Genomic DNA, 14135 nt, shown 5'->3' with positions numbered 1-14135 from the left:
CATGCCTCCTTTTTCTTCCTTCCTTCTTCCCAGAGGAATCAAATGCTGAAGTGAAAGACCTTTTTTGACATAAGTGTGTAATCTTTGTTTAATGTAGTTGACACCTACAAGAAATTCAGTGTAATGTGAAGTATGTATTCTTCTATATCTTCTCTTTTTTTAATAACATCTGTAGAATGTTTCTCTGTTCCCTCTCCCCTTAAATTGATTTTATTTTCTTCTTTTTTTGGTTTGGGGTTTTTGGTGGTTTTTTTGTTTGGTTGGTTGGTTTTTTGTTTTGTTTGTTTGTGCTTGTTTTTGTTTTGTTTTTTTATTATTGGTGTATTCTCAGTAAAAACATGGGCTGAATTACTGAAACAGTCTAAAACCTGCTCTACAGGTCCTATTACCAGACTGAAATTTTATGAATATGCTAATGGTTTAAATAACTTGTGTGTTTTCAAGATTTAATATTACAATGTTTCTCTGGTTAAAGTAAGAGTTATCTTTAGCCTTTCTACTTAAAAGATGCTCATATATGAGTGAATTTAAATAAAATTATAAGCTAATATACCTGCTAAAATGTTTACATCAGAATAAATGAAATGATCGCTTCTTTCTATTAGAAGGTCATAACATTATTTTGCTAGGATTGTAGCAATTCTAGTTTTAGTCCTGCGATCCTCTGGCTGGAAGTTTTCGTGTTGATTAGTGAAATACAGGAAGATTAGTGGGATAACGCTTTACAAATATTGTCTTAGAAGTATCTCGTTTCTTGAGATGGTGTATCTGTCTGTTTAAACTATTTATTCTGTTCTTATGTGACTAACACTTGCATACAAAGTTGTGTTTTGGTCCACTTTAATTATTTCCACTTTACTCATCAAAGCATATTGCTATAAACTGCCCAGATCAGTCATCTGAGTCATGTGGAGTTTTTTCCTGTTTGTGTGTCACAGTTAGTTAAAACAAACAAAAAATTATTTCATGCCCAAACTTCTTATATTATTCCCAAGAATTTGCAAACAGTGGTGTATTTTATACAGTGAACTGAAGTTTAGTCTGATATTTGCATTCTGATTTGTTTTTTCTGTACAAAGAGATTTAAGGGCACCCTTTTGATTTTGGTAGATTTGTAGCATGAAGGATTGTTTTTCCAATAATTAAATCTCAACAGACTTGGAGTCTGGGAACCCCATTTTTAGGATTCTCTGTATTAGGATCTCATGAAAAATTTTTAAAGAAAGAAAGAGTTAATTTGGCACATCTCATCCACTTTAACATCCTTAATATAACGAGTGCAATGTTGTAAGTTATGATTAATTTTATCTGGGTTTGTCTGACCTTTGCTTCAGTAGGAAACATACATGACTGTACATGCCAGTGGCTAAAGGTAGATCCTAAACAGTTTTGTATGCACACACTTGATTTTTCAGTGGCAAGTCATGCTTCTGTCTTCAAAGCTCAAGAAAATTTAATTTCTGAGAGCTTCTTAGCTTGCAAAGAGAGCCTAGTAAAGTAGGTGAAAAACAGAATTGTATATTTACAAGTAGTGTTTCTATTTGTTTTTCCTTTATCCCTGCCTTGTTCCCCTCCTTACCTGTCCTAATCACAGTGAAAGGTATTAAGAAGTGAACAAAACAGCCATACTTAAAAGCTGTGCAACAGAGAAATTGCTGATGGCCTTGGATTATGCTGTGCACTTGAAATTAACCACCATCACTGCACATCTAACTTCCATAGCTTAAATTAGGACACTCAGTCTTCTATGACTATGAGCCCTCTCCTCCAATTGGCTAGCTGGAGGAAGGAAAACTGTTCTTGATTGACTGGAGAGAGCTGGCTTTTAACTGAGGCCTTGAAGTTAGCTGCTTCAAGTAGGTGATGTGAATACCCATCTCCATTTTGCTTTTGGCTTCAGTGATTCCTGGACTGAAAAGGTCTTTGAACATAGGCAGAGACTTAATATCTGGTTAAAGTGAAAAGGTATCTGAATCCCATCCCTCTTTTCTTACCTCCCTCCTGCAAAACTTCTGGGCTCCCTTCACGTGTGTCTGCTAAATGATTCAAGGGACCATACTGTTTACCAGTACGGTTGCTTCTGAAGCCCGGCTTCTGTCCACTTGTAAAGGTTCCTTTCCAACCCAAACATTCTGTGCTTCTGTATCAACCATTTTGTAAGATGGTCAAGCTGCTTTGGAGGAGAGGGAATGAAAGGCTGGGGTTGTGAGTTATGATTGCAAACAGACATCACTGAGAACCTCTGTGGCATTCAGCCTCTCTGTAGTCTCCTCCTGTTTTGGTGTTAAGACTGTACTCCAGGGCTAGGAGTGACATTCTGCCTGTTTCAGACAGGTCTAAAGTGAACTTCTGTCATGAAGTCTTTCAGTAAATATCAGAATGAAGTTTTTCATGTAAATATCAGAACAGGTTTCAGCTTTCCTTCTTTTCCAGAAATACTCAGAATTGCCTGCTTGTTTTTGGCTGATGGATTAGGCTGGAAAGGAGATCAGACACTGAAAACTGAAAGCAGGGGGCTGTTACCCACAGACCTATTCTTGTATTTCAGATGTTGCACCACATTATGCAGGGGGTGTTGCTAAGGTCTGTAGCCCTGACCTGAATGCTGGGTGGGCTGTGTTGTTGCTGGCTTTAATCTGGAAGCTAAATTTGCTAACCTATAATTTAGGGTAGAGTATTGTCCAAAAGCATTCTAATTCTTTATTCTCCATTCTAGGGCTGAGATCTATTGATATCGAATGGATGCCTTTATTTTTTGTGATGGAATTTAATTGCTGAAAACTTAGTTAAATCTTTATTATAGTGGTCAGTTATTTACCTTAATTATTCAACAGATTTCTAAACAGGGGCTATTCTTCCAAGACCCTAGATTTAAGAGTTTTCCATTGACAAGTTATGGCAACTTACTTGACCTTGATATTTGTTCATTATTCTTGAAGTAATTGTTTGGGTTTGCCAAACATCCTTTCTTCTCCCACCTACCTTATTTCCCCCAATACCCTTCCCCCACCTGCCCCCCCCCAAAAAAAAAAGAAAAAAGGAAAAAAGAAACTCAAATGAAATCCTGTTTTGTTGGGGTAGGGGATGCCCATCTTTAAAAAGAAAAAGAAAAACAACCAACAAAAAACCACAAACCTAAACCTATCCAACTAGTACTTTTGGTTATATTATCTCAAGGTGATTTAGGGACAGAATTTTTGGAAGTCAATTTAAATTGAATCATTTGGCTTGTTTGACTTTGAATGAGACTGAGTAGTGTCCCTTAATTAAATTCAGAAACTTGGATGCTTAGGCTTGAGGGATGCCATGACAAACTGAAGTAACTTGATTCTTCTGCCCTACTTCATGAAAATGTAGAATATGTCTCAGAGGTGTTTAGAATAATCTGAACTGCAGGAACTTCCTAGACTATGCTTTTAATACAACACTGTGTGAAATACTCTCTGTACTGTAACACAACACTCTCTTCATGTCCTAAAGCTGTAGCTTTTGTGGAGAGAAATGGTTACATAGAGAATAGGCATAAAGGTGGAGGCACAAGGTGCAATCGAGGGAATATTCCTGAGTGCTAGTGATGAGGTGACTCTGCTTGAAGTTACTTCTGGATATGTAATTACCAGAAAATGCATTTTAAAAAAAGAGAAGCTGCTAGCATAAATGGTGCAGAAAAGCAGAATGGTGAAATAGATTCTTTCTGCCTTTATAACTTGACATCTCAAGTCTGTTACTGTGCACATACTCGTTTGATGACAGGGTCCTTTGTGATAGGATAGATGCACTGTGCTTGTACCTGGTATACTCAGCAAGTGCTTGTGGGGTTTAGGAAGAAAAAGTCCACAACAATTAAAAAAAACAAACAACACCACCAAAGCTCACAAAAAGCAAACCAAGATTAAGGAGCAAGTGTGGGAGTTTTTGCATAAGTATAAACTGTGAGAGCAGCAAGGGTTCTGAGATACAAATAAGAGTTGCATGACCGAGGATATTGGAGCAATGAAGGCGAAGAGTGAAACTTGTCTTGAGTTCCATGGTGGTTAATGTTCTGTGGCATAGGAAGGTCAGTGTTCACAGCAGCAGTTTTGCATTGTGTGTGTATGTGTAGCATGAGGTGGTCTTGTGTGTGTAATATTGGTGAACTGCTCTCTGTGTCTCGGCAATATTGAGTGTTTCCTGTGCTCTGCTGTACGTACAGCAGGGTATGCCGATGTAGACGTCTCTTTTACATGCACGTGTGTGTGTAACATGTATGGGACGTTTTTGTTTTCAAGCTGTCTACTCCATGCTATTTCCGCTTTGCAAGGACCCCTGTTACTCTGCCCAGGCAGACAGGTGGATGCAGCTCTGTACAGAGAGAATGATAGTGCATATTCCTTTTGGTTGAAGGGAGTCGTGGGTGAGAAACACGTGACAGTTCTGTTCCTTTGGTCAGTGTCTCCCTTGGAGTGTGCTGGGCTGAGGTGCTCCACGTTGGTACAGAGACCCAGAATGTAGTGGTCTGGTTGCTGCCAACTAATTCCTAATATAACATTTAACTCAGTGTTGTGTGTTACCTGTTAGGCTAATAAAGCAGGGCAGTAATCAGTTAACTGAAATAAACATGAGACAGCTTTTTACAATTAGAGATTGACAGTGCAGACAGGGAAGTGGCCTTGAGTTCCTTGCAGAGTTTGGATATGTTTGTTTTATAGGTTGTTCCTTCCTGGCAAATGAGTGGGAGTGGAAGTGTATTAACCCTTAAAAGATTTCTTCACTCCATAAGAACTTAGAGCTTTCAAGGACAAGATTCTTTTTCAAATCTTCAGTTATCTTTATTCCATATAATTTTGACAGTCAGCTACTGATACATAAGATATTTACTGTAAGGTTAAGGAAACTGTTTTCTTCATTAAAGACATTTGTCATTGTTTGCTAAAATAGCTTAAATAGTTTAACTAAGCTAAGATACAGGATCATTGCTCAGCACTCAAGACAGCCACTGTTTGGGAAGTTAGTATTTTGTAATGACTGTGATTTATTCCATTTTTAATTTGTTTAGATTATGTATTTTATCGTGACCCATAAAAGAAAAGAACTGTTATCACAAAGCAGCTGTTCAGCAACTGATTTCTCTGGACAGGCCTGTGCTCTTTAGTACCAAGTTATCAGTTCAAACTGGATGAAACGTTTCTAGTTAATGAAAGTTCATTAAGATGAATTGGTAGCCAAATGTACCTTGTTTATTAAAACTGATATCTTAGTTAAAATATGCAAGAACTTTAATGCCTTATTTGCAGTGTTTGAATTCTGAATAAATGTTTAGATGCCAATTTATTTACAGACCTTCTTAAAAAAAAAAGTTGTAATTTGTTGCAACCTAATTAAATAAAGATTACAGAATACCTACTTAATATATGTATGAATGGATGCAGATATCTGAGATTAGATTTTTCCAGTCATAACTAATTTTTTCTAATCTGTGTGTTTTACCTTGATGTTATAAACTGTAATGACTGTGGAAAATGTTTTGAAGATGTTGGAATGTTTTGAGTTTTTATCATCGAACTGAGGTTGCTTTTAAAAACATTTATTAAATACAAAAAATATATTTCATTTGGTAGAAATTTGTTATAGGACTAAAACACTATCTGTAAGTGTATTTATGTATACATGTCGTTCACACATTCAGAAGTGTGGTGTTTACAGTGTTTCAGGGAAAGCGATTTTAACTTCTGTCCCCTCATTGCTGTGTCATTTGATAGCACTATTCTGCTGCTCAGTGACAGAGGGATGGGTTTAGAGCAGAACTGTTTCTTGGATTTGTATCAGTGTGAGATGAGAATCTGTCCTTGAGGCGTAAATCATGGTTTTTTAAACACAGCTATCACTTCCTCAGTCTGACATTGTGAATTTGTATAACTTTTACTGATAGTTGAATAGTGCACTGCCTGTTGATTGGTGTAGCATCCCTGTCGATGACATGGGAGTTGTCAGCAGTGGAGTAGGAGTGTCAGACAATTTTTTGCTGTTTTAAGGCTGTGGATTCAACTGTAAAACATACGTTGGTAACTTCTGTGTGTGGAGGGAAGGGGGAAATGGGAAGTGGTCTACCTTGGTCCTGCAGGTGTATCATGCAGTGAATGAAAGAATAATCTTTAAAATGCTCCAGCAATATTTGTGATTTGTTCATTTTGTAATTTATTTTTACAACAGGTTCCCGTAAAGAATCAGCTCCTCAAGTCCTGCTTCCAGAAGAAGAAAAAATTATTGTAGAAGAAACTAAAAGTAATGGTCAGACTGTAATAGAAGAGAAGTAAGAAAATATTTAATGATTGGTGGATTAAAGTAGTAAACTTTTCACTCTTCTTCCTCCTGTCTTCCATTATAGTAGTGTGTGTATGGTATGTTTGTAGTAGGGAACAGAGCTGAGTATGCTGCCAGGCCTTTAGTAGGCCTTCATTTAAATATCTTGCTTCTTCGTATATGCTGTACAACTTATTTCACTCATGCCAAGAAGTGAAATGCTTCATTTATAAATAATTTTTCTAGGTGCTGTCAGATTTCAATATTAAACTGATGTCATCTTTCTAGTTAGTGTGTGGCATCGTTCTACTTTTTTGGTAAGGTGTTATGTTGGAAATGAAACTACAGTATTTTTCTAGAAAGCTGGAATACAGAAACCAGTATAAGTCTGTAAGTGCTGGAGAGATGTTTTCTGTCACAGAAGGTGGTAACATGTCCTTGCCTTACTGAATATAAATTGGGATAAGAGATAGGGGTTGATAGGTTGTTTGTTTTCAACACAGGTTTGAAATTAGCAATTAGCTGTGGGGTTTGGGGTTTTTTTAATTGCATTTCATTTAGCAGTTTTGTCTAATAATAAATTTTGTCATGTATTTCTGGAAAATGTTATAACAGATCATGTTCCTTTCTCGTTTTAGAAGCCTTGTTGACACAGTATATGCATTAAAGGATGAAGTACAGGAGTTAAGACAGGTTGGTAACTTGCACATTTATAGCAACACGGAGAACAAAAAGATGGAAGGCTTATTATAAAAACAAATATGGATTGTAAGTTTATTCACTTTAACAGGCATGAACTTGAATTTTGGACTATTTTAAAAGTAAAATGTCATCTGAGGAAAGGTATCCTTGGTTGTGGTTGTCATCAGTCCTTTGAGAATAGTGTTAAGTATCTTTTCTCTGAGTGAATTACTAAGTTGTTCTTGAATGTTGCAAACTGGGAAATGGCAGAAGCATTAAGCAAATTCAGTTCTGCTGCATCAACAGCAAAGTAAGATTATGGAGACTGAGAAATAATATTTGGTATAGATAGTATCATTTCAGTATTATAAGTATCTATATCTATTTGGGCCTTTATTAACAATCCTACAGTAACCTGAACACCTCTTACAAATCAGTTCTTAAAACCTCTCGTTTCCAGAGGAGAGTCCTTTTCAGTGCCAATCATGTGACCGTTCTTAAATGAGGGTTTCAGGGTAGCTCTGGGTGCTGCTTTGTCACATGTTTTAAGTGTCCAAAATTAGATACTAAAAATACCATCTTCTTGTTGGGACACAACTTGTGTAAACCATGTTAATGCTGCCACATGTAGTCTTTGTTTAGTGTATAGGTGCAAAAAGCAGTGAGTTTTCTTCACTCTCCAGTGTGTGAATTTGCTGATCGACCTTAACGAGTCTGACTTAGGATGTTGGATAAAATTCCTGTGTTAATTAAAAAGGATTTGTATTAAAATTTCTTCAGGTTTTGGGCTATAAACGTGAATCCAAATTCTTTGCCCATCTATAAACATACTCAGTATTTCTAAGGTTGTCGTGCATGTTCCTTGAAATAGGACAGTTGATGTCTTGCGTCCTTAAATTCTGCTGAGTTCAGCATATAAAGCATGAGTATCCCAGGTTGGATGCAAAATTGACAGTCTTTTTGAAAATAAAGTTCACCTAATACAAGCAGCAATAATAGCCCATGAATACTCCCATGGCCTGACTGCTTTTGTACAAAGAATAAATGTGCAGCCTCACTGAGGCTCTGCACACCTTTGTGACCCTTAATCAGAAAGTCACCTTCAGCTGAGCTTCAAGCAACAGCTCTTTTTTCCTGTGCCTTTTCAAATAGATGGTCTTGAGTATCTAACATCTTTCAAAGCCAAGACATTTTAAAGCCTGAGTTCATCTTCTTGGATATTGGGACTCTCAGCCTAGAAGCATTTATTGTTCCACCACTGTGACGCTGCCAACCGGAGAAGGGGCAGACATAACCTCTGAGCTGGCAAGCTCCCAAGTGAGCAAGGGCTTTATGGATAAAGGCTCTCTGGGACTACATAGCGCACTGGTTGGTGTAGACACCAGACTGCAAAGTGGGATCCCTCCCATAGCAGCTTCCAGAGATAACCTCATAGCTGTTGCTCCACAGGCTCTATTTAAATAGTACAGTCCTGAATTGGCAGACTTAATACATTAAATCTGTACCTGCAGGAAAGCAATGACATTTCTGAGTTTCTCAACATACTTGAAGAGGGAATGGAGTTAATGAGGTGACAGACCCTGGTTGTATGTATAGACTAGGGAAGGAGAAGCTGGAGAGGAACTGGTTGATGCCAAGTTGAATATGAGTCAGCAGTGCCCTGGCAGCCAGGAGGGCCAACCGTGTCCTGGGGGGCATCAGGCAAAGCATCGCCAGCTGGTCAAAGGAAGGGATTGTTTCACTCTTCCTCTGTGCTGGTGCAGCCTCACCTTGAGTATCATGTGCAGTTTTGGGCACCAGAATTTAAGACATTAAGCTGTTAGAGGGTATCCAAAAGAGGGCCATGAGGATGGTGAAGGGTCTGGAAGGGAAGCCTTATGAGGAGCGACTGAGGTCACTTGGTTTGTTCAGCCAGGAGGAACCTTGAGGGGACACCTCATTGTGGTCTTCAGCATCCTCTCAAGGGGATTTTGAGGCACAAGGTACTGATCTCTTCACTCTTGTGACCAGTGACAGGACTCAAGGAAATGGCACAAAGCTGAGTTGAGAGGTTTAGGTTAAGTATCAGGGAAAGGTTTTTCACCGAGAGTGTGGTTAAGGACTGGAACAGACTCTTCAGGGAAGTGGTCACAGCACCAAGCCTGCCAGAGTTCAGAAAGCATTTGGACAGTGCCCTCAGGCACATGGTGTTATGCTTGGGGTATCCTGTGCAGGGCCAGGAGTTGGACTCAGTGATCCTGATGAGTCCCTCCCAACTCAGCATATTCTATGATTCTGTGATCCCATCCCGTTTCTGCAAATGTCTGTAAATAAGAGCTGATGGGACCAGTGGGACCCCTGATTTGCAGGCCTGCATTTGTTAGACACCAGTAGGCTTGTCTTGGGGCCTTATTTCAGTGTTATGTTCTGGTTGCTTCATTGCTGTTGCCAGCATCAGCTTGGCCTGTGCAGGATTAAACAGTGTAAGCATTCCTGTGTATTGGTCAGAGACATCCTTACAGTCCTGTTGTTTATTTATTTCAGTATTGCCTGATGGCACTAAATAGTGAGAACTCTCTTGTTAATGTACAAGCAGAGTGATGGTGTTCCCTGAAATTCAGACTCCTCTTAGACTGCTGGTAGTCATCAATCTGGTTTAACATTTAGTCACAAAAACACTTTCTAGAGAGTGTAATGGTTTTCAGGATACTCTTTTCAACTATTTAATTTCCTAATGAAGAAAGTCAATTTGCATTAAGTGTTAAGAAGCTTTTCTGAGATTGTGAAACTAGTTAAAATCACAGGAAACTCTTAAAGGAAATATTTAGTCCGCTTATTGTTCCATTTCCTTTCTCTATTAGCAACAAGTATTCTGCTTCTCATTGAATAGATTTGAACACATTCAAGATTATTGGCCATCTGTGGTTAGCACTTTTGTTATAAAGGCCCCCTAAGTATAAATAGGAAGTAGCTCGGTTTCCATTTTGTGGTTTTTGTTTCATTGAGTGAAATAACTGTATGTAACTTGGGAGGTTTTAATAGAAGTTTTGCTTTTGAATGGCTAATATTTGTTTTACTGAGAAGAGCGTTCAGAGTTTGTAATTGATAATGTATGTGTAGTAAGAAAAGATCTGTCAAAAACCCCAAAACAGACTAGTAATATTTCTGTCTCTGTTAAACAGGATAACAAGAAGATGAAGAAATCATTAGAAGAGGAACAAAGAGCTCGCAAGGACTTGGAGAAGCTTGTTAGAAAAGTTCTAAAGAACATGAATGATCCATCTTGGGATGAAACCAACTTATAACTACTTTTTTTTCTTACCCCCTCCCCCTTTTTCTTTCTATTGAAAGACCAGTTGTAAAACTGAGCTGGGAAGCCTTCTGACATTAGTCAGTGTTGCATCAAGAACACTACAAAACAGGATTTAACTGGATCTAGTGATTTCTTCCTCTGAGCATACGGAAACAGTCAAGCCATTTACTGAAGCAATCTGTACTTTAAGTGTGGAGACCATGGATCCTGAACTCTACTAAACTTAATTTGTTTGCATCTAAATTACCTCATTTTGCAGAAAGTGCAGCACCTGACTAAAAGTCCATGTTTTTCAGTGGCTTTTTAATTAAATATATATTTTTCATGTAAATAGCTGTAATTTTGAATGCATATGTGATTGATGTATCAGGGCTGATATGTTTGGGGTTTTTTTCTCTTGTTATTACAATGGTCACAAGTGTTAGAAATGATGGCAGTACTGTCTTACCTAAGGAAGGAATGATTTATGAATTAGTTCCAAATTACCCACTCATCACACCTGCAAATTTAAACCCCTGTTTTTCCTATTGACCACTATATTTAAATCCTTCACTGTTACTTGTCTGTCCATACATTTTCAAACAGTTTACAATTCCTTAAGAACAGTATTAAAATACAGAAAATTGTTTATTGACAGTAGAAACAATTTTTAGCAAAACTAATGTCCACAACTTACATTCACATACACTTGTTTGGCAGACTAATCTGTTGTGCTTTGGCCACCAAAAGACTGATGTACTTGCCTGCTTTTTACGACTGTGATTTTTAGGTGTTTGTGTACTACATTTTCTATTGTTGTGCTTAAACATACAGCTGGCTGATAATTTAATGGATCATGCTGTTTGATAAACAGAAAAAAATCAATCTAATCCAGAATTTTATGAATAAATTGTTGCTATTTATATTTTATGGTCACAGCAATTAAGTTTTAGCTAACCTTTGTGCATAAGACACACAGGCTAGACCAAATTTCATTCAGAGCTTTGTTTTTATACCACTATAAGACTCCCTGGAGTTCCTATACTGTGGAAGCACTCATTTCTTTCCCACCCTGTTTTCTCAGCATGTTGCTGGTTTCTGTCCTACTAGAATTCGAATGGAAAGAAATATGGAAATAAGATTTTTTTCTGTAATTCTTACTTCGCACTGCTGACAGATTTGAAAATACATAAAGGAACATTAATTCCCTAGTCTGATAGGTGTAATTACTGCAGTTTCTTGTATTTGAAATAGGAAATGCTGCATCACTGCTATGTTGAGCTTCAAATGGAGCACTTAAAATACTAATCCCATTAAAGCTCATTTTTTTTTCATGGATTTCACCAAATTTTGGGTTCAACTCCAGATGGTGCAGTTTTTTGAGGGGTTTTTATTCAGCTGACAGTCAGAAGTACAGGTATAGCACAGACCTGAGTCGCACCTTTTGCAATCCTGATTTTTCTAGTGCCCTTTAACTCCTGTTAAATGTAATGTTCAGACTTGAACAAATGTTTGTATGAACTTTACTGGGTTGGAGCAAGGGTGATTAGGGTTGTAAGAACTGTCATGCACATTTTGAATCTATTGGAAAATCTGTTTTTAAAGCTATCCAGCTGTTCAGCCAAGAACAGCTTTTTAAAATAGGAAATTATGTCAGTTATTGCATACTTGTGAAACAATTCTGGGGGAATGGATACTTGATAATCTGAATAGACAAGTTGTCTTTTTTAAAAAGCTGAATATTCGTAGGTTTTTTGTGTTCCTGCAATTTAAAAATGTTTTCCTTTAATCCTAAAGGAGGAGAAAATGAAAAATGTCTACATTATCAGAGTTACATATATTCATAGAACTCTAAACTGGTTTTAATTCTCTTTACCAAATTCTTTTCTTGATGTTTGCAGTTGCACAGAAGTGTGGACTGACATTTATATTTATCTTCACATTTAGGAAATACTCTTGCTGAAAGCTAAGTGATACTAAACCATGCAAATTCATAGTATCATGGCCAAATTTAGGTTTGGGCATGCTGATATAATTAGAATTTTGCTAACATTTTTACTTTCTGACATTCAGGCAAATCTACAGAGTGAACTTTAATTTTCAGCTGAGCATATGCGAAAGGACATTCCAGAGGAAGATGTATAAAAGGAAAACACTAACCTTAGCAGTATTTAGCAGATTTTAACTCAGGAACAACTTCCATCGTGACAATTTGTTTTACCTTGTATTGCGAAGAGTGGTGTTGCTATGTAAATCTGCTGACTCTTAGTGCCTGTGATTATTATAATTTCTGACAGTACCCCTTATACTGACATCTAATGAACATGCCTTAAACACTGGGATTAAGCAGTTGCTAAACTGGATTTAGGGACTGATTTTATTCAGGTGGATTGGGATGACTAATTTTTGTAAAAAACAGGAAAAAAAAAAAGGGGAGGGGAGGTGGGAAGAAAACCAACCTAATACTGCAGAAAGCTTTTGCCTCTAGTGCAGGGAGCACCTTCAGGCTTTTGGGAACCAAGGAGTATCTGAACCTTTTTCCATTGACACTTTGTTACACTGTATATAAATTGTAAATGTCGCCGTGGACCTTCTGAATTGTTGGAAACTTTATATAAGCATGGATAAATGGGGGACTGTTTATTTAACCTATTAAAGGGTTGTTTGTTTGCTCTCATCATTTAGGGATGAGGAGGTGAAGCCATTTCTTATCCTATAGATGTGAAGCACTTTCAGTTCTGAACTGTCCAAAATGTAGCATAACATTTCGCTGTACTTACTGATGTATGTGTGTTTGTCTCACCGTGTCATGGCATCTTAAAGACTGAACAACTGACTGCTTTTGTATAAACCTTCTTAATGTCAATCATTTAGGGAATTTAGAGTGTCTGTTTACGATGTCTGTGGAGAACTCAAGTTTAGTTTAGATGTCACAATAATATCCTGGTATCGACTACTAAGGCATTTATGCTACATTGCTGTAATTAAACCATGATTTTTTCCCCTACCCTATGAAGTGTTACATTTCATCTAATATGTGGGCTGTGAGGTGAAGAAGGTAAATGGCTTTAGTTTTTTGCCTTTCATATAAACAATAATCTCTGCAATAGTTCCTTTACTATCTTGAAAAGCTTTTTCGTGGCCTTTCATAGTAGTAAATTCATGCCTGGAAAAGAAAACAGGAATGTTTATGGGGCTGAGAAGAAGGATCTTAACTGTTACACTGTGGAATATTCACTTCTTTGCCAGCCTGACCTGCTCTGGCAATGTAAGAAATGGAGGAGACTGAAGACAGAATATAACGAAAGCAAAGAAAGAAAGAAACACTAGAAACTGCATGAATTAAGTGAAATACTTTCTACGTGTATGATTTATCTGAATAGACTTGAAATTTGTGATAAGTGTGCATCGTAGGGACTTATATTATATGTTTGCTGCTGCCTGAAATAGGGGAGTGGGATGATTTTTATGGTAGGAAAATGATAGGTATTGCTTTATACTGGATGATGAGATGGGTTAAGTGAAGTGGAGACAGTAATTTGTTTGAAAAGATGGTTTCAGTCTTTGCGCAAGGCATTTGAAGGGATTAGTAACTGAACTGAGGTGTGTGAAATGATATGTTTATTCCAGCTTAGTTTAACACAGAGATATACTTAGGAGGAACAGAGGACTATAAGAGTAGTGGTTTATAACTATTATCAGGAGTCTCATTTTCCAGCTTTTCTCTATGTTCATCACTGTACAGACAGCTGTTTTCCACAATTTGAAATCATTTACTTTTCACCAGAAGTATTTTGGGGATTTTCTTTTTTGTCTTCTTGTGGTGGGTTGACCATGACTGGCTGTCAGACCTTCACCCAGCTGCTCTCTTACTCCTCTCCCTCAAAAGGAGATGGGGGATGGA

The 14135-nt window shown here is 37.5% G+C and overlaps 1 protein-coding gene across 7 annotated transcripts in view; it reads left to right on the top strand.

Annotated features, from left to right (window-relative positions):
• Positions 1-13238, top strand: part of ARHGEF7 (Rho guanine nucleotide exchange factor 7) — a 120949-nt gene extending 107711 nt beyond the window's left edge. For 5 of the 7 annotated variants that reach the window (XM_050334099.1, XM_050334100.1, XM_050334101.1 and 2 more), the window contains 3 exons: positions 6190-6289; positions 6918-6972; positions 10122-13238. In XM_050334099.1, the coding sequence (XP_050190056.1) occupies positions 6190-6289; positions 6918-6972; positions 10122-10244 (278 nt within the window). In that variant the 3' untranslated portion in view covers positions 10245-13238. Of the gene's footprint in view, positions 131-6189; positions 6290-6917; positions 6974-10121 lie in introns of those variants that run through there. The other 2 variants (XR_007631127.1, XR_007631128.1) reach the window with 2 other exon arrangements.
• Positions 13239-14135: the final 897 nt, after the last annotated feature.

The sequence above is a fragment of the Myiozetetes cayanensis genome, unplaced genomic scaffold (assembly GCF_022539395.1).
Source record: "Myiozetetes cayanensis isolate MyiCay16 unplaced genomic scaffold, myiCay2020 scf5-8, whole genome shotgun sequence".
In the NCBI taxonomy this organism is placed as follows: domain Eukaryota; kingdom Metazoa; phylum Chordata; class Aves; order Passeriformes; family Tyrannidae; genus Myiozetetes; species Myiozetetes cayanensis.
The sequence above is the reverse complement of the archived record's forward strand: the minus strand, read 5'-3'. Positions and strand labels throughout refer to the sequence as shown.